The 20,731-nt window shown below is 42.6% G+C and overlaps 1 protein-coding gene across 2 annotated transcripts in view; it reads left to right on the top strand.

The window, feature by feature from the left end:
• Positions 1 to 20,731, top strand: part of LOC118362033 (testican-1-like) — a 304,120-nt gene that overhangs the window by 200,916 nt on the left and 82,473 nt on the right. For both annotated transcript variants that reach the window (XM_052508657.1, XM_052508652.1), the window contains exon 5: positions 14,572 to 14,692. In XM_052508657.1, the coding sequence (XP_052364617.1) occupies positions 14,572 to 14,692 (121 nt within the window). The remainder of the gene's footprint in view (positions 1 to 14,571; positions 14,693 to 20,731) is intronic.

Below are 20,731 nucleotides of genomic sequence, written 5' to 3'. Positions count from 1 at the left end.
GTAATGCACAGACAATCTGTCTCAGCAAGACACTCACTGTGAGAAGAGGACCAGAGATAAACAACTTTGGTGTCAAATTAGTCCTAAATGTTACAGCCCATTGGCTACCATGATGGACCAAAGCTTTAATGATTATCCTGACCAATGTGTTTTTGGGTGTCTGAGCAAAAAAGAGAGGAAAATTCTGAAAGGGAGAGTTGGGGTGTGTGTGTGTGTGTGCGTGCGTGCGTGCGTGAGTGAGTGAGCGTGCGTGTGTTAGAGCCTTCAAGTCCAACCCAGGTCTCGGTGCTCTGGTGGCCAACTGGAGGGCCAAGGTGACTGGGGTTGGCAAGCAGAGGGCTTCCTGCCAGATGAACGGTCAGCCAAGACAGGGCCAGCCAAGAGAGGGTTGGATCTGATTAACACACTCATCTCTGCTTCACACACTAATGGTTGTAATGTACCGTTGTACCCCCCCTCTCCACACACACACACACACACACACACACACACACACACATACAAACACACACCATTATCCATCTAGACCCCATGGTCTTTTTGGATACAGTATGTGTCCCTGAGTCTCCATAGGGAGGGTCTATAATGTGTACAAAACTGCAGGATACATGGGAAGAATGAATAGAGCAGAACTGTATAAGCAGTGTCACGGTGGATTTAAGCTAAATAACGGATCATATGACATTGTCACTTTGCCAACCCCCTCCTCCCCTCCTCTTGTCCATGGCCACCCTCATCTTAGCTGTACCTGCAACTCGATGCCATCTGTGCCAATCCACAGACTACCGTTACTGCACCCAGGGGGCATCAATCAGACAATCAACCTGGCACTTACAGAAGGACAATGACTGGACAAGAAGGGATGGTCGTGTGGTAAAGGGAAGCGTGTGTGTGTGTGTGTGTGTGTGTGTGTGTGTGTGTGTGTGTGTGTGTGTGTGTGTGTGTGTGTGTGTGTGTGTGTGTGTGTGTGTGTGTGCGTGTTGGTTATAGGATATAGGGTAACAGATTCGATTGTCCCTCCCTATAGTGGCATCCTTGGCTCCCGACAGCTGTCACTCACACTTTAACCCAATTTGCGTCATGGGCTGACGCACACAAACATACGAGCATGCACGCATGCTGGCACCCAGTCCCCTCTCCCAGTCTTTTGCTCTCTCCTCCGATCAGAATGTTTTCCTTCATAGTCCTTTATCGAGCATTAGTTTGTTTAGCATCTGTCACTCTCCACCTCTCCACTCGTTTATCAGACGGAGACCGCCTCGCTCATGACATGAGGATAGCGTTGCTACGGCAACCACCGGTCCGAAAAATAATCGGAGACAATTGGGACGTTTTTAATGTGTTTTGGTTTTATATTAGAACAAATCGAAGATGCAGTGAGTGGGAGGGAGAAAGGGTAGAGAGAGAGGGAGATAAATATTCTATCAGGGTTATTAACACTTAAAGGTCAGGGCTGTAGCGAATAGAGACTAAAGATGTAAGATTGAGGTGGGTTGAAGGAGCAAGCAAAAGATTTTGAGAGTGAGAGAGGGATAGTGATACAGGGAGTGAGGAGACGGGGATTGTGAGTAAAATAAAGTGGGAGGGAGAAAGAGGAAGTAGTAGGGAGAGAGGGATCATAAATAAGGAGAGAGGGATAGTGAAAGAGGAGAGATACGGAATATGGTGCAGTTGGTTAAACAGCCAAGGCTTTTCACTCAGGCCTGTAATAGGCAGATAAAGGCTCTGCTTTCCCTCTCTCTCTCTCTCTCTCTCTCTCTCTCTCTCTCTCTCTCTCTCTCTCTCTCTCTCTCATCCCTCGCTTCTCCTCCATTATCCCAGGCTCTCATTATTACTCTATGAACTACACGTGGGTTTTCTCTTCTTCTGTTCCAATCCCCTGCTTTCTCTCATCATCTGTGTTGTGCCTTATGAAATTAAATGCATAATTATGCTTCTTGAAAGTATGGAATTGAGTAATGCACCTTTTATGTCTGGGTAGTTAAATGTGTATAATGTATATATCTGTTTTATATGTGGGTTGTATGAATGTGGGTTTCATTTTTGTATCTGTTTTGTATGTGGGTTGCATTTGCTCTAAGCTGTCCTCGACCTCTCTGTAAACCATCTTCCCCTTCTCCCTGCCTCTCATGTCTTTCTCTCCACCTCTCATCTCTCTCTTCCCCTCTCACCCACTCTTATCTCTTTCACCCTCGTCTCACCCCTCACTCTCCTCCTGTCACCCTCTTACCAGCTCTTACCCCCTTTCACCCACATCCCCCTCTCATCTCTCCTCCTCCCCCTTCTCATCCTCCTCTTATCTCTCATTTCCCTCTCGGGCAGAAAGTCATTTTCAGCAGGGAATGAAATCAGATGAGTTTCTTCCGTCTCTGTAGCAGAGAGAGAGCCAAGGTAAACCCTAAAGAAGATATAAACACTCCACCTCAAGCCGACGCCACAAAAAAAGACAGATATCAGGAAAAATATTGCCATGCCGTCTCTCAATTTCAGAAAGCGAGCGGGAGAAATAGAGAGAACAAGAGAGGGAGAGAGAGTCGGGGATGATGAGGGAGATTTTTAAAAATGGCACATTCCTGGACAGCTTCAGAGTGCACAGTAGAGAGTAAGAGATTTGACAAACTACTTCATAACCAACAGAAAACATGTATATCTTCCATATCTTCAAGTATTCCGTTAAACCTTTTCACTAACATGCCTCCTTTAACTTTGAGAAGTGAACAGGTAATATCCTATGTATCTCAGACAGAGTTCAGTGTGTCAAATCGGAGGGCCTGTTGTCGGGACCTCTGGCAGTCTCTATGGGGGTACCACAGGGTTAAATTCTCGGGCCGACTCTTTTCTCTGTATATATCAAGAATGTCGCTCTTGCTGCAGGTGATTCCCTGATCCACCTCTACGCAGACGACACCATTCTGTATACATCTGGCCCTTCTTTGGACACTGTTAACTAACCTCCAGACGAGCTTCAATGCCATACAACCCTCCTTCCGTGGCCTCCAACTGCTCTTAAACACTAGTAAAACCAAATGCATGCTTTTCAACCATTCGCTGCCCGCACCCGCCCGCCCGACGAACATCACTACTCTGGATGGTTCTGACTTAGAATATGTGGACAACTACAAATACCTAGGTGTCTCGCTAGACTGTAAACTCTCCTTCCAGACTCATATTAGTCATTCCAAAATCAAATCTAGAATCGGCTTCCTATTTCGCAACAAAGCCTCCTTCACTCACACCGTCAAACATACCCTTGTAAAACTGACTATCCTACCGATCCTCGTCTTCGGCGATGTCATTTACAAAATAGCCTCCAACACTCTACTCAGCAAACTGGATGCAGTCTATCACAGTGCCATCCGTTCTGTCACCAAAGCCCCATATACCACCCACCACTGCGACCTGTATGCTCTAGTCGGCTGGCCCTCGCTACATTTTTCACATTTCTCACATTTCTCCAGGTCATCTATAGGTCTATGCTAGGTAAAGCTCCGCCTTATCTCAGCTCACTGGTCACGATAACAACACCCACCCATAGCACGCACTCCAGCAGGTATATTTCACTGGTCATCCCCAAAGCCAATAACCCCTTTGGCTGCCTTTACTTCCAGTTCTCTGCTGCCAATGACTGGAACAAATGGCAAAAATTTCCCTCACTAACTTTAAACATCAGCTATCTGAGCAGCTACCGATCACTTTAGCTGTACATAGCCCATCTGTAAATAGCCCACCCAATCTACCTACCTCATCCCCATATTGTTTTTAATGAAGTTTCTTCTCTTTTGCACACCAGTATTTATACTTGCCCATCATCATCTGCACATCTATCACTCCAGTAATAATTTGCTAAATTGTAATTACTCCGCTACTATGGCCTATTTATTGCCTTACCTCCTCACGCCATTTGCACACACTGTATATAGACTTTCTTTTTTTCTATTGTGTGTTATTGACTGTACACTTGTTTTTTTCCATGTGTAACTCTGTGTTGTTGTTTGTGTCGTACTGCTTTGCTTTATCTTGGCCAGGTCGCAGTTGTAAATGAGAACTTGTTCTCAACTAGCCTACCTGGTAAATAAATGTACCGATGTGTACCAGCAGTGTATACCAGTACTAAACCAGGATGTAACCACCAGTGTATACCAGTACTAAACCAGGATGTAACCACCAGTGTATACCAGTACTAAACCAGGGTGTAACCAGCAGTGTATACCATTACTAAACCAGGATGTAACCACCAGTGTATACCAGTACTAAACCAGGATGTAACCACCAGTGTATACCAGTACTAAACCAGGATGTAACCACCAGTGTATACCAGTACTAAACCAGGATGTAACCACCAGTGTATACCAGTACTAAACCAGGATGTAACCACCAGTGTATACCAGTACTAAACCAGGATGTAACCACCAGTGTATACCAGTACTAAACCAGGATGTAACCACCAGTGTATACCAGTACTAAACCAGGATGTAACCACCAGTGTAAATACCAGTACAGTAAACCAGGATGTAACCACCAGTGTATACCAGTACTAAACCAGGATGTAACCACCAGTGTATACCAGTACTAAACCAGGATGTAACCACCAGTGTATACCAGTACTAAACCAGGATGTAACCACCAGTGTATACCAGTACTAAACCAGGATGTAACCACCAGTGTATACCAGTACTAAACCAGGGTGTAACCACCAGTGTATACCAGTACTAAACCAGGGTGTAACCACCAGTGTATACCAGTACTAAACCAGGATGTAACCACCAGTGTATACCAGTACTAAACCAGGGTGTAACCACCAGTGTATACCAGTACTAAACCAGGATGTAACCACCAGTGTATACCAGTACTAAACCAGGGTGTAACCACCAGTGTATACCAGTACTAAACCAGGATGTAACCACCAGTGTATACCAGTACTAAACCAGGTGTAACCACCAGTGTATACCAGTACTAAACCAGGATGTAACCACCAGTGTATACCAGTACTAAACCAGGTGTAACCACCAGTGTATACCAGTACTAAACCAGGGTGTAACCACCAGTGTATACCAGTACTAAACCAGGATGTAACCACCAGTGTATACCAGTACTAAACCAGGGTGTAACCACCAGTGTATACCAGTACTAAACCAGGATGTAACCACCAGTGTATACCAGTACTAAACCAGGGTGTAACCACCAGTGTATACCAGTACTAAACCAGGATGTAACCACCAGTGTATACCAGTACTAAACCAGGGTGTAACCACCAGTGTATACCAGTACTAAACCAGGGTGTAACCACCAGTGTATACCAGTACTAAACCAGGATGTAACCACCAGTGTATACCAGTACTAAACCAGGGTGTAACCACCAGTGTAGCGTGTGTTGTGGGTCAGAGAGCACTCGTGTTGACATCACACAGCAGACACAGCTCAAACACAACCCATTAGAGAGATAGTTTAGGCCTGGCCACTCTTGTGTTGTGAAGTTATCAGACACACTCTGAGTTTGCTAAGGGGGGTCTGTGTATCAGCAGCACGGAGTCCTTTTGGCTTTGAAGGTGATTCTAGGTTTTTAATCCTTGTTGTTTTCTCCACAGGTTCCTGCTTTGATCCAGGTTGTGTTCACAACAGTTTACCGTTGCTTTTTAAAAATGTATACAGTGCATTGGAAAGTATTCAGACCCCTTGAATTTTTCCACATTTTGTTACTTTACAGCCTTATTCTAAAATTGATTAAATCGTCGTCGTCCCCCTCATCAATCTACACACAACACCCCATAATGACAATCAAAATGTATTTAAAAGGTGATATTTAGGTTTTCAGACCCTTATCTCAGTACTTTGTTGAAGGACCTTTGGCAGCGATTACAGTCTCAAGTCTTTTTGGGTATGATGCTACAAGCTTGGCACACCCTCGAGTGTGGGGCTCCCGAGTGGCGAGGAAGTCTAAGGTACTGCATCTCAGTGCAAGATGCATCACTACAGTACCTGGTTCGAATTCAGGCTGCATCACATCTGGCCGTGATTGGGAATCCCATAGGGCGGCGCACAATTGACCTCAATTGTCGAGAATGAGCCATTTAATTAGGCGACCAGTTCAGTAGTGGGGTGTAAGAAATGATCAGACTCATGACATCATAACCAGTCCAATAATGTTAATGAACAGTAACACATACCAGTCCAATAATGTTAATGAACAGTAACACATACCAGTCCAATAATGTTAATGAACAGTAACACATACCAGTCCAATAATGTTAATGAACAGTAACACATACCAGTCCAATAATGTTAATGAACAGTAACACATACCAGTCCAATAATGTTAATGAACAGTAACAAACCAGTCCAATAATGTTAATGAACAGTAACACATACCAGTCCAATAATGTTAATGAACAGTAACACAACCAGTCCTATAATGTTAATGAACAGTAACACACACCAGTCCTATAATGTTAATGAACAGTAACACATACCAGTCCAATAATGTTAATGAACAGTAACAGGTGTAACACACCAGTCCAATAATGTTAATGAACAGTAACACAACCCAGTCCTATAATGTTGATGAACAGTAAACACACCAGTCCAATAATGTTAATGAACAGTAACACATACCAGTCCAATAATGTTAATGAACAGTAACACACACCAGTCCAATAATGTTAATGAACAGTACACACACCAGTCCTATAATGTTAATGAACAGTAACACATACCAGTCCAATAATGTTAATGAACAGTAACACACACCAGTCCAATAATGTTAATGAACAGTAACACACACCAGTCCAATAATGTTAATGAACAGTAACACATACCACCAGTAACCACCAATGTTACCAGTATAAACCAGGTTAATAACACACACCAGTCCAATAATGTTAATGAACAGTAACACATACCAGTCCTATAATGTTAATGAACAGTAACACATACCAGTCCAATAATGTTAATGAACAGTAAACACACCAGTCCTATAATGTTAATGAACAGTAACACACACCAGTCCTATAATGTTAATGAACAGTAAACACACCAGTCCTATAATGTTAATGAACAGTGTAACACACCAGTCCTATAATGTTAATGAACAGTAACACACACCAGTCCTATAATGTTAATGAACAGTAACACATACCAGTCCAATAATGTTAATGAACAGTAACACACACCAGTCCAATAATGTTAATGAACAGTAACACACACCAGTCCTATAATGTTAATGAACAGTAACACACACCAGTCCTATAATGTTAATGAACAGTAACACACACCAGTCCAATAATGTTAATGAACAGTAACACACACCAGTCCAATAATGTTAATGAACAGTAACACACACCAGTCCTATAATGTTAATGAACAGTAACACATACCAGTCCAATAATGTTAATGAACAGTAACACACACCAGTCCAATAATGTTAATGAACAGTAACACACACCAGTCCAATAATGTTAATGAACAGTAACACATACCAGTCCAATAATGTTAATGAACAGTAACACACACCAGTCCAATAATGTTAATGAACAGTAACACATACCAGTCCTATAATGTTAATGAACAGTAACACATACCAGTCCAATAATGTTAATGAACAGTAACACACACCAGTCCTATAATGTTAATGAACAGTAACACACACCAGTCCTATAATGTTAATGAACAGTAACACACACCAGTCCTATAATGTTAAAACCAGAACAGTAACACACACCAGTCCTATAATGTTAATGAACAGTAACACACACCAGTATAATCCAACCAATGTTAATGAACAGTAACACACACCAGTCCTATAATGTTAATGAACAGTAACACACACCAGTCCTATAATGTTAATGAACAGTAACACACACCAGTCCTATAATGTTAATGAACAGTAACACCACCAGTCCAATAATGTTAATGAACAGTAACACACACCAGTCCAATAATGTTAATGAACAGTAACACATACCAGTCCAATAATGTTAATGAACAGTAAACACACCAGTCCAATAATGTTAATGAACAGTAATGTAACACCAGTCCTATAATGTTAATGAACAGTACACACAACCAGTCCACCAGTACTAAATGTTAATGAACAGTAACACACACCAGTCCTATAATGTTAATGAACAGTAACACACACCAGTCCAATAATGTTATTGAACAGTAACACACACCAGTCCAATAATGTTAATGAACAGTAACACACACCAGTCCAATAATGTTAATGAACAGTAACACATAGCAGTCCAATAATGTTAATGAACAGTAACACACCACATGTAACAGTAACACACCAGTCCAATAATGTTAATGAACAGTAACACATACCAGTCCAATAATGTTAATGAACAGTAACACACACCAGTCCAATAATGTTAATGAACAGTAACACACACCAGTCCTATAATGTTAATGAACAGTAACACACACCAGTCCAATAATGTTAATGAACAGTAACACATACCAGTCCAATAATGTTAATGAACAGTAACACACACCAGTCCAATAATGTTAATGAACAGTAACACACACCAGTCCAATAATGTTAATGAACAGTAACACATACCAGTCCAATAATGTTAATGAACAGTAACACACACCAGTCCTATAATGTTAATGAACAGTAACACACACCAGTCCTATAATGTTAATGAACAGTAACACACACCAGTCAATAATGTTAATGTGAACAGTAACAGTCCATATGTTAATGAACAGTACCCTATAATGTTAATGAACAGTAACACACACCAGTCCAATAATGTTAATGAACAGTAACACACACCAGTCCAATAATGTTAATGAACAGTAACACACACCAGTCCAATAATGTTAATGAACAGTAACACATACCAGTCCTATAATGTTAATGAACAGTAACACACACCAGTCCTATAATGTTAATGAACAGTAACACACCAGTCCTATAATGTTAATGAACAGTAACAGTACCAGTCCTATAATGTTAATGAACAGTAACACACCAGTCCTATAATGTTAATGAACAGTAACACACACCAGTCCAATAATGTTAATGAACAGTAACACACACCAGTCCTATAATGTTAATGAACAGTAACACAATCCAGTCCTATAATGTTAATGAACAGTAACACATACCAGTCCAATAATGTTAATGAACAGTAACACACACCAGTCCAATAATGTTAATGAACAGTAACACACACCAGTCCTATAATGTTAATGAACAGTAACACATACCAGTCCAATAATGTTAATGAACAGTAACACACACCAGTCCAATAATGTTAATGAACAGTAACACACACCAGTCCTATAATGTTAATGAACAGTAACACATACCAGTCCAATAATGTTAATGAACAGTAACACATACCAGTCCTATAATGTTAATGAACAGTAACACATACCAGTCCAATAATGTTAATGAACAGTAACACACACCAGTCCTATAATGTTAATGAACAGTAACACATACCATCAATAATTTAAAATGAAAAACAACAATCATTAGGAATTCTTAGATCACCAAATGCAAATGTTTTATAGTTTCACAACCTCCAAAATTTTTGAAAGTGTAACGTTTTTAACACATACCAGTCCAATAATGTTAATGAACAGTAACACATACCAGTCCAATAATGTTAATGAACAGTAACACACACCAGTCCAATAATGTTAATGAACAGTAACACACACCAGTCCAATAATGTTAATGAACAGTAACACACACCAGTCCAATAATGTTAATGAACAGTAACACACACCAGTCCAATAATGTTAATGAACAGTAACACACACCAGTCCAATAATGTTAATGAACAGTAACACACACCAGTCCAATAATGTTAATGAACAGTAACACACACCAGTCCAATAATGTTAATGAACAGTAACACATACCAGTCCAATAATGTTAATGAACAGTAACACATACCAGTCCAATAATGTTAATGAACAGTAACACACACCAGTCCAATAATGTTAATGAACAGTAACACACACCAGTCCAATAATGTTAATGAACAGTAACACATACCAGTCCTATAATGTTAATGAACAGTAACACACACCAGTCCAATAATGTTAATGAACAGTAACACACACCAGTCCAATAATGTTAATGAACAGTAACACATACCAGTCCTATAATGTTAATGAACAGTAACACACACCAGTCCAATAATGTTAATGAACAGTAACACACACCAGTCCAATAATGTTAATGAACAGTAACACACACCAGTCCAATAATGTTAATGAACAGTAACACATACCAGTCCAATAATGTTAATGAACAGTAACACACACCAGTCCTATAATGTTAATGAACAGTAACACATACCAGTCCAATAATGTTAATGAACAGTAACACATACCAGTCCTATAATGTTAATGAACAGTAACACACACCAGTCCTATAATGTTAATGAACAGTAACACACACCAGTCCTATAATGTTAATGAACAGTAACACACACCAGTCCTATAATGTTAATGAACAGTAACACACACCAGTCCAATAATGTTAATGAACAGTAACACACACCAGTCCTATAATGTTAATGAACAGTAACACACACCAGTCCAATAATGTTAATGAACAGTAACACACACCAGTCCTATAATGTTAATGAACAGTAACACACACCAGTCCAATAATGTTAATGAACAGTAACACATACCAGTCCAATAATGTTAATGAACAGTAACACATACCAGTCCAATAATGTTAATGAACAGTAACACACACCAGTCCAATAATGTTAATGAACAGTAACACACACCAGTCCTATAATGTTAATGAACAGTAACACATACCAGTCCAATAATGTTAATGAACAGTAACACATACCAGTCCTATAATGTTAATGAACAGTAACACATACCAGTCCAATAATGTTAATGAACAGTAACACACACCAGTCCTATAATGTTAATGAACAGTAACACACATCAGTATTTAAAATAGAAAAAACAACAATCATTAGGAATTCTTAGATCACCAAATGCAAATGTTTTATAGTTTCACAACCTTGAAAAGTTTTTCTGAAAGTGTAACGTTTTTAACCAGTTCAATAAAATGTCATATGAATATCAGAATGAATTAACAATAATAATTAACATAGTGAACAATAACTCATTAACTTGTTTTTTTTTTTTGTGTGTGTGTGTGTGTGTGTGTGTGTGTGTGTGTGTGTGTGTGTGTGTGTGTGTGTGTGTGTGTGTGTGTGTGTGTGTGTGTGTGTGTGTGTGTGTGTGCGTGCGTGCGTGCGTGTGTGCATGGCCTATCAGTGGGAAAGCTGGGGGTGTTTCTTTTGAATTATTCTTTCTTTTTTTACCTTTATTTAACTAGGCAAGTCAGTTAAGAACACATTTTTATTTACAAAGACGGCCTAGGAACGGTGGGTTAACTGTCTTGTTCTTGAGTTTGATACGTTTATTGAAGTCTGGTTGACAGGGCACCTCGGAGGTCATGCTGACTGTCCAGTTGGTTTCTGCTTTTAGTTTTCAGCATGGCCATAGCAGAGAAGCCACTTTCACACAGACGGGTAGTGCTGAACGGTAGCATGATTCTGATTTCATGACAGGAGAGAGCAGGATACTCTCCCATTACGCTGCACCAGGACATTGGCCGTGTCATTTCCGGGAAGCACATGCTCAGTCCGCGATCAAATGACAGCGCCACCATCAGATCCTCTTCGTTGCTTGGCAACGTGATGCTTCCCATCTCCACCTGAAAGGCGTCCCGTATCCAGTCTCCTGTTCTCCTCTGGGGAAGTAGTCACATACCCTGCAGCTTGACAAGATGCTGTTTAACGGTTTGTTTGTGTGTCGCTGTGCGCTTTGTTGACCAGATTCTGAATCTCAAAATCAGCATTGGGAAACATGTCAATCCTCCCGTTAGAAACATGATTTCATCATGAAGGCATCTACTTTGTCCCTCTGTTCAAGTCGATTGTGCCCCCTCCCTTGCGTTGACACATTGAGAGAATTCAGATGTTCAAAAATATCCGGCAGGTAGGGAACTTGCGCGAGCCATACCTCACAAACGGAATGTTTGGCAGAGATGACTTGTTTTCCGAAAGAAATGCAGCAAAGGAAGCTCATAAAAGGCGACCCAACACATTACCCCTGGAAAGACAGCGGACTTCTGCTGGTAAAGAATCTGCTGGTGCTCCCTCCCCATATCCCTGCAGAAGGCCTCCAGGATCGGCTTTGCTACTCCGGGGTAGCTTTCCCGTCATGGCAGCTGCCCCATCAGTGGTCACTCTGACGCACCCATCCCAGGCCAATCCCACAGAGTCCAGTTACATATCCATTGTGTTAAAGACAGCCTCTGTGGTGTTGCTAGTGGGAAGATCATCAATAAAAAGGAACTGCTCCTCGAAGTTATCCCAGACGTGTCTGACGTAGACCATTAGAATTGCATGGTTAGCCACATCCGTGGATTCATCAAGCTGCTGTGCGTAATGGCCATTTGCACTGGTGCTCTCTGATGTCTGGCACGTTATGTCCTCAGACATGTCCTAGATTCTACTCCTCATGATGTCATTGGATAGCGGTATGGTTTTAAGTTGGCGGTTGACTCTCCCAAGATTTCAGTGCACAACAATTGTGTGTCACATTTGGATCCGTGTGTGGGGGGGCGAGAGCGTTACTGTGTTTGTCAGTGAGTGAGTGCAGCGTGAAAATCCTCAGAGTCCGAACGTAGCTAGTCATTTCACCAATGCGGATGCACAGCAACAATAAGTGGTGCAGCAGTTACCATTCAAATCTTTTAATGTTATATACAGTTGAAGTTGGAAGTTTACATACACCTTAGCCAAATACATTTAAACTCAGCTTTTCACAATTCCTGTCTTAGGTCAGTTAGGATCACCACTTTATTTTAAGAATGTGAAATGTCAGAATATTAGTAGAGATAATTATTTATTTCAGCTTTTATTTCTTTCATCACATTCCCAGTGGTCAGAAGTTCACATACACTCAATTAGTATTTGGTAGCATTGCCTTTAAATTGTTTAACTTGGGTCAAACGTTTTGGTTAGCCTTCCACAAGATTCCCACAATAAGTTGGGTAAATTTTGGCCTATTCCTCCTGACAGAGCTGGTGTAACTGAGTCAGGTTTGTAGGCCTCCTTGCTCATACACTCTTTTTCAGTTCTGCCCACAAGTTTTCTATAGGATTGAGGTCAGGGCTTTGTGACGGCCACTCCAATACCTTAACTTTGTTGTCCTTAAGCCATTGTGCCACAACTTTGGAAGTATGCTTGATGGTTGGCCTTGAAATACATCCACAGGTAAACCTCCAATTGACTCAAATTATGTCAATTAGCCTATCAGAAGCTTCTAAAGCCATGACATAATTTTCTGGAATTTTCCAAGCTCTTTAAAGGGACAGTCAAGTTTGGGGTCATTTAGAAATGTCCACGTTAGAATCAAAGCAGGATCAAAGACTGTTGGTCAACTTTCCTCTCCTCTCCTCTCCTCCCTAGTGAATATATGGAATCAGAAGAACTGAGTAATGGTAACTGCTCCCCCCACAGTCCTACATATTTCCCTCCTTTACAGCACCCCCATCTCTCTCTTTCTTCCTCCTCCTCTCCCACTTTCTTTATTCCTTTTCTCTCCATCCCCTGTGGGTGTATTTGTGTAGTAAGCGTAGAGTGAAGTAACCGAACGCTCAGAGCCAATGTGTGTCTTTGATCTTCGTCACCTTAGACGCCAGCCACCTGTGTCTCGCAGCCATGGAGATAATGTTGCTGGGGAGATTGATGTGAACGTAGACAGGGCTATACTACACGTTTGCACAGAGTTCTGATGAGGCAGGTCCAGAATGGTAACACTCCAAAATCACTAGCTACATCCATGTCTCTCACTCTTCCCTATGGTTCTTACTTTTCTTAATGCAATGTGTATTCTCAGGTGTGAGATTGCTGAATGTTGGAATGGCTGAAGATGCAGGATAAATACATAGGTTTCAGTTTCAGATCAGAGAGGAGGATTTAGGGTTCAACTGTCACTGTTTTATATGGTTGAGATCCTGGAGCATTTAGGGGCCTGGCCACTGCTATAAGCCCCCTGCAGACACACACCCTCTCCCTTGCGTTCTCTTCTCCCCCCCCATCTCCCTCGCTCCTCTTCTCTCCCCTCTATTTTATGGTTGCTGGCATTAACAGAAATGCTTATTTCTGAATGGCGAGGGCGGACATTTGTCGAAGCACTGAGTTAGAGGGCGGTGTTCGTGTAGTTTGTGTGATGCTGATATGGCACTCAGGTTTTTTCATCGGACTCCTTTCCTTTATCTCTGTGTCTGAATGATTGAAAGATATTTCTCGGTTGTGAATAGACTCTCTTCTCCACCCCCTCTCTTCTCTCTTTGTTGCCAGAATCCATATTCTCTCTGGACTGATACTAGTCTGACATGGGCAGGGGCGCAACGTTCAACTGGAAACGGGGGGGGGGGGGCATTTTGTCCCACCCTGGGTATGAGCATACTTGTCTTGATGAACTTTCCATATGTACTGCCAATGGTAGGTCATGATTTAATCATTTAGTGATGAATTTTGTCCCTTCTCTCTCTCCATGTAGCTCCGGACGCCACTAAAGACCCATGTCTGAAGGTGCGCTGCCCTGCTCACAAGGTGTGTTTCAGCCACGACTACCAGACAGCCATCTGCACCAACATCAACCACAAGCAGCCTAGACACAGGTAAGACTCTCATAAAGCACACCATTAGTCCTTAGTCCTCTACAATGTGCGGTAAAGGAAAAGAAAAGTTCAAACTCGAATGCCTTTATTTAGCTTAATGGCTTTGATGATATATATACTTTAGTAACCTACAGTATACCCTGGCCTGGTATTAGCCACACCACCCACCTGCCTCCTAAGTGCAAATCATGTGCAATCTCTGTGTCCTAGCCTCTCTCCGCAGCCATTGAACTCTGCGGAGGTATGCACTCTGCATGGCATTTCCTCGGCTTCTATTACTGCTCTTGTCCACTGAGGTGACATTTGATTGACAGAGAGAACAGGAAGAAGGGGGAGGAGGAGGGGGCGGAAGAGGGGGGAGCATATCATTACATATAGGATCTCTGTGGGGGAGAGAAAGAAGGGGGAGGCGTGGGCCCCCCTCAACACTTGATCCCGGTGCCTCTCTCCAGTCTTCAGTTTAATACAAACAAATCTAAATTATGCAATGGCCATTAATAGGGAGTAAGTGCTCGTTACTCATAATTACTGGCACCTCTGGGTGTACAGGCGCAGAGAAGAGCAGAACAGAGACTCGTCACTGGACGGCTCCAAGCACGTCTTCTGTCGCTACCACTGCTCTGCTGATCCAGTTTCAAACGGAATATATCAGAAAAAGAACATGTGTACATTAACATGCATTCAAAATTGTTGCAAATACTCTGGTTAATACAATAGTTAGATTCAAATGTTGACATGCTTTGCAAGAATAATGATTTCCCTTACAATCCGGTTTACATGGTAGCCTGGCTCAGGCTACCTGATAGGACTGATAGGCTACCTGATAGGACTGATAGGCTACCTGATAGGACTGATAGGCTACCTGATAGGACTGATAGGCTACCTGATAGGACGGATAGGCTACCTGAAAGGACCGATAGGCTACCTGATAGGACTGATGGGCTACCTGATAGGACTGATATGCTACCTGATAGGACTGATATGCTACCTGATAGGACTGATAGGCTACCTGATAGGACCGATAGGCTACCTGATAGGACTGATAGGCTACCTGATAGGACTGATGGGCTACCTGATAGGACTGATGGGCTACCTGATAGGACTAATAGGCTACCTGATAGGACTGATAGGCTACCTGATAGGACTGATAGGCTACCTGATAGGACCGATAGGCTACCTGATAGGACCGATAGGCTACCTGATAGGACTGATGGGCTACCTGATAGGACTGATAGGCTACCTGATAGGACTGATAGGCTACCTGATAGGACTGATAGGCTACCTGATAGGACTGATGGGCTACCTGATAGGACTGATAGGCTACCTGATAGGACTGATAGGCTACCTGATAGGACTGATGGGCTACCTGATAGGACTGATAGGCTACCTGATAGGACTGATAGGCTACCTGATAGGACTGATGGGCTACCTGATAGGACTGATAGGCTACCTGATAAGACCGATAGGCTACCTGATAGGACTGATAGGCTACCTGATAGGACTGATAGGCTACCTGATAGGACTGATAGGCTACCTGAAAGATGCGTATAATCGGCAATCAAAATAAACGTTCTACTGTATCACAGGCATCGTCTCATTTTTGGGAAACCTATTTGATTCCGAGTTCAGACATATAAAGTTTGTATGTGAAAACTGTTTCAAAGATGCACACTTTCGGATTTTCCAAACTCACTTCGCCAAACTCACATTTTCGCCAACGAGGAAGGCTGGCGTTCCTTGTCATAGCACATGCACAGATCAAATACACAGCTGGAACTGGAAGTGTTCAGATGTCCTAATCATTTGAATCGTGAGACCTTCAGGGTGATATTTGGAATGATGACTTGTTCATAACTTGTTAAATTCAATGAAGTTATGGCATATTAAAACAGATTGAAATCTACCGCAGAGCTACAGTACGTACATGCAGAGGCACTCAGTGCTGAGTGTGATGTACTCTGAGTGACTGGAGCACTGGTTCATATGCTGTATGTCTACACTATACCAGCTGGGTCATTGTTATACTGTGCCGTTAACCTAGTCGAGCTCCATTTCCACTGTTAAAACAGTCAGCTGTGGTGTGTGTGTGTGTGTGTGTCAAGGGAAATACAGCTGACCCCCCCCCCCACACACACACACACGAACGGTCGCACACGCTATCACCGGGAGGCCAATGAGATGGAGAGAGACCCTGCCGCGATTTGAGAGAGCTGGACAGAGAGCACTAAGGAGGCAGGCAAATGAAGAGAAACCAATGGACAGAGAGACACAACAAGATAGGAGGAAAATAAGGATTATTCCCTTCTCTCTCTTTATTCTCTCTCCTTCTTCATTTTGCTCTCGCTCTCTCTCCTTCTCTCCCTCTCACTCTCTCTTTCTCGCTCTCCCTCTCACCCTCTCTCCCTTCTTGTGCTCTGTGGTCAGTCAGTCAGAATGATGTCCGCTGGGTAAAGGAGAGAGTGAGAGTTTCACGGCAGGCTCTCCAGGGGTGGTCTGTGAGCCTAATGCCCTCCCCTCTTCCCACACACGTACGAACACACCATTCTGTCACACCCCGACACGTAACACAGAGACCACATGCATGAACAAACACAGGCGTGTTGGACACACAGCTATCTGACAGCGATCTTTCTCTCCCTCGCCATGCGTATGTGTTATCTACCCAGACATAGATAACCTGACAAGAGGAAGCACACGCTTCAACACACCCACATACACACACACTCACACGCACGCACGCACACACTCACACACACAGCTCTGCTAGGCTTTCAGGGTTATCTATGAAAAGGAGGGAGGAAGGAGGAGAGCAAGGGGAGGAGGAGGATGAGGGTGGACATCTTTAGGAGATTTTGATCAGCCTCATCAGCGTTTTATATTACACAGTATTATGAGACATAATTGCTTTTTTATTCACTAGTAGGTATTGGCAGTGCGTGGCATGTCTAATCTGTGATTATAGTGTTTTTGTCACGGCTGGGGAGATGGATAATTATAGGCATCAAGGAGGTGTCTGCCTGCCGATCCGCACCGCACCATGCTGCCCCAGACCTGGACGGGAATGGACCCGTTTCACAGCCAGAGATGTGTGACAGATTTACCCCTTACCCCCACTCTGACACCCGCACCCTATTCATTCTCAAGTCTTGACGTTCGCCGTACATCCCAGTTGTCAGATTCATTTCGGGGGAAGGGTTTTGTATTCTCTAACTTCACACCTCTGGTGTTGTTGCAGAGGAGGGTGATGTGTCGACAGGCAGACTGGGTGAGGGAGGGCGGAGCACTTAACGAGAAGATTGCTGGAAGATTTTATCCAATGTAATTACGCTCGTTATAGAAAAGCACTGGTGGACCAGGGCCTTCATTACCCTGACACACACACACACACACACACACACACACACACACACACACACACACACACACACACACACACACACACACACACACACACACACACACACACACACACACACACACACACACACACACACACACACACACACACACACACACACACACACACACACACACACACACACACACACACACACACACACACACACACACACACACACACACACACACACACACACACACACACACACACACACACACACACACACACACACACACACACACACACACACACACACACACACACACACACACACACACACACACACACACACACACACACACACACACACACACACACACACACACACACACACACACACACACACACACACACACACACACACACACACACACACACACACACACACACACACACACACACACACACACACACACACACACACACACACACACACACACACACACACACACACACACACACACACACACACACACACACACACACACACACACACACACACACACACGGAGAGAGAGAGACTGAACCATGGATGTACAGTACATCATTTGGTTTGAGAGTTACAGCAGTAATGGACGCCTCGGGCGCCATCTTGGTACGAACACAATTAGATTGGAGTGATTAGACATGCTGTTATTATTCTACTGCTGTTGTTTTGGACCGTTTGGAACAAGAAGTGTAGTTGGCAGACCTGTTTATCTACTGAATAGACAACTTTGATTGGGAGCGATGCAATTGTGTGCAATTTGACTTCTGCAACGTGCAGTTTGAATGCAATTTGGATGCAATTAAAACTGTATGAACAAGCAATATCCAATGAAATTGAGTTCAAAGGCCGAGGTCAGTCAAAAAACGTGATTTCTATGTGTTCTTATATAATACCACACTATGAGGTATGAATAATACTGTGAGATTGTGAACATTATGATAATGCCCTATTAGTGTTGAGAGCTGTTTGAAAAGACAGCCTGAAAATCACCAGCCGCTAAATAGTCCCAGTCGGTATTAGATAGAGCGTCGTGGCCCAGCCCACCTATGGGGAAAACAACCCGTGGTTAACTAGATTACTCCATTGGCTCACAGCAAAAACGTTACCTTTTTCATGTGCAATTTTCAAGCTGTCTGCTTGTTGTAGTCAGTTACAAACTACATTTAAGAAAAGTACAACATGTCTAGAGATGACTTTTCAACACTGCCTGCTCCCTACCGTTCTCACTCATGCTGCTTTTCATGTCTGTGCTAGCAGCCACGTGAGTCAGTGCTAGCTAGCTACCGACCGGGAACATTAAGCTAGCCAACACCAACAACACAAACAAATGGACTATATAGATGCCAGTAGTGAGTGGAGTTACAAATGGACTATATAGATGCCAGTAGTGAGTGGAGTTACAAACGGACTATATAGATGCCAGTAGTGAGTGGAGTTACAAACGGACTATATAGATGCCAGTAGTGAGTGGAGTTACAAACGGACTATATAGATGCCAGCAGTGAGTGGAGTTACAAACGGACTATATAGATGCCAGTAGTGAGTGGAGTTACAAATGGACTATAATAGATGCCAGTAGTGAGTGGAGTTACAAACGGACTATATAGATGCCAGTAGTGAGTGGAGTTACAAATGGACTATATAGATGCCAGTAGTGAGTGGAGTTACAAATGGACTATATAGATGCCAGTAGTGAGTGGAGTTACAAACGGACTATATAGATGCCAGTAGTGAGTGGAGTTACAAATGGACTATATAGATGCCAGTAGTGAGTGGAGTTACAAACGGACTATATAGATGCCAGTAGTGAGTGGAGTTACAAATGGACTATATAGATGCCAGTAGTGAGTGGATTTACAAACGGACTATATAGATGCCAGTAGTGAGTGGAGTTACAAATGGACTATATAGATGCCAGTAGTGAGTGGAGTTACAAACGGACTATATAGATGCCAGTAGTGAGTGGAGTTACAAATGGACTATATAGATGCCAGTAGTGAGTGGAGTTACAAATGGACTATATAGATGCCAGTAGTGAGTGGAGTTACAAATGGACTATATAGATGCCAGTAGTGAGTGGAGTTACAAATGGACTATATAGATGCCAGTAGTGAGTGGAGTTACAAACGGACTATATAGATGCCAGTAGTGAGTGGAGTTACAAACGGACTATATAGATGCCAGTAGTGAGTGGAGTTACAAACGGACTATATAGATGCCAGTAGTGAGTGGAGTTACAAACGGACTATATAGATGCCAGTAGTGAGTGGAGTTACAAATGGACTATATAGATGCCAGTAGTGAGTGGAGTTACAAACGGACTATATAGATGCCAGTAGTGAGTGGAGTTACAAACGGACTATATAGATGCCAGTAGTGAGTGGAGTTACAAACGGACTATATAGATGCCAGTAGTGAGTGGAGTTACAAACGGACTATATAGATGCCAGTAGTGAGTGGAGTTACAAACGGACTATATAGATGCCAGTAGTGAGTGGAGTTACAAACGGACTATATAGATGCCAGTAGTGAGTGGAGTTACAAACGGACTATATAGATGCCAGTAGTGAGTGGAGTTACAAACGGACTATATAGATGCCAGTAGTGAGTGGAGTTACAAACGGACTATATAGATGCCAGTAGTGAGTGG

The sequence above is a fragment of the Oncorhynchus keta genome, chromosome 4, assembly GCF_023373465.1.
Source record: "Oncorhynchus keta strain PuntledgeMale-10-30-2019 chromosome 4, Oket_V2, whole genome shotgun sequence".
In the NCBI taxonomy this organism is placed as follows: Eukaryota; Metazoa; Chordata; class Actinopteri; order Salmoniformes; family Salmonidae; genus Oncorhynchus; species Oncorhynchus keta.
Note: the sequence above shows the minus strand (reverse complement) of the source record. Positions and strands in the feature narration are given on the sequence as shown.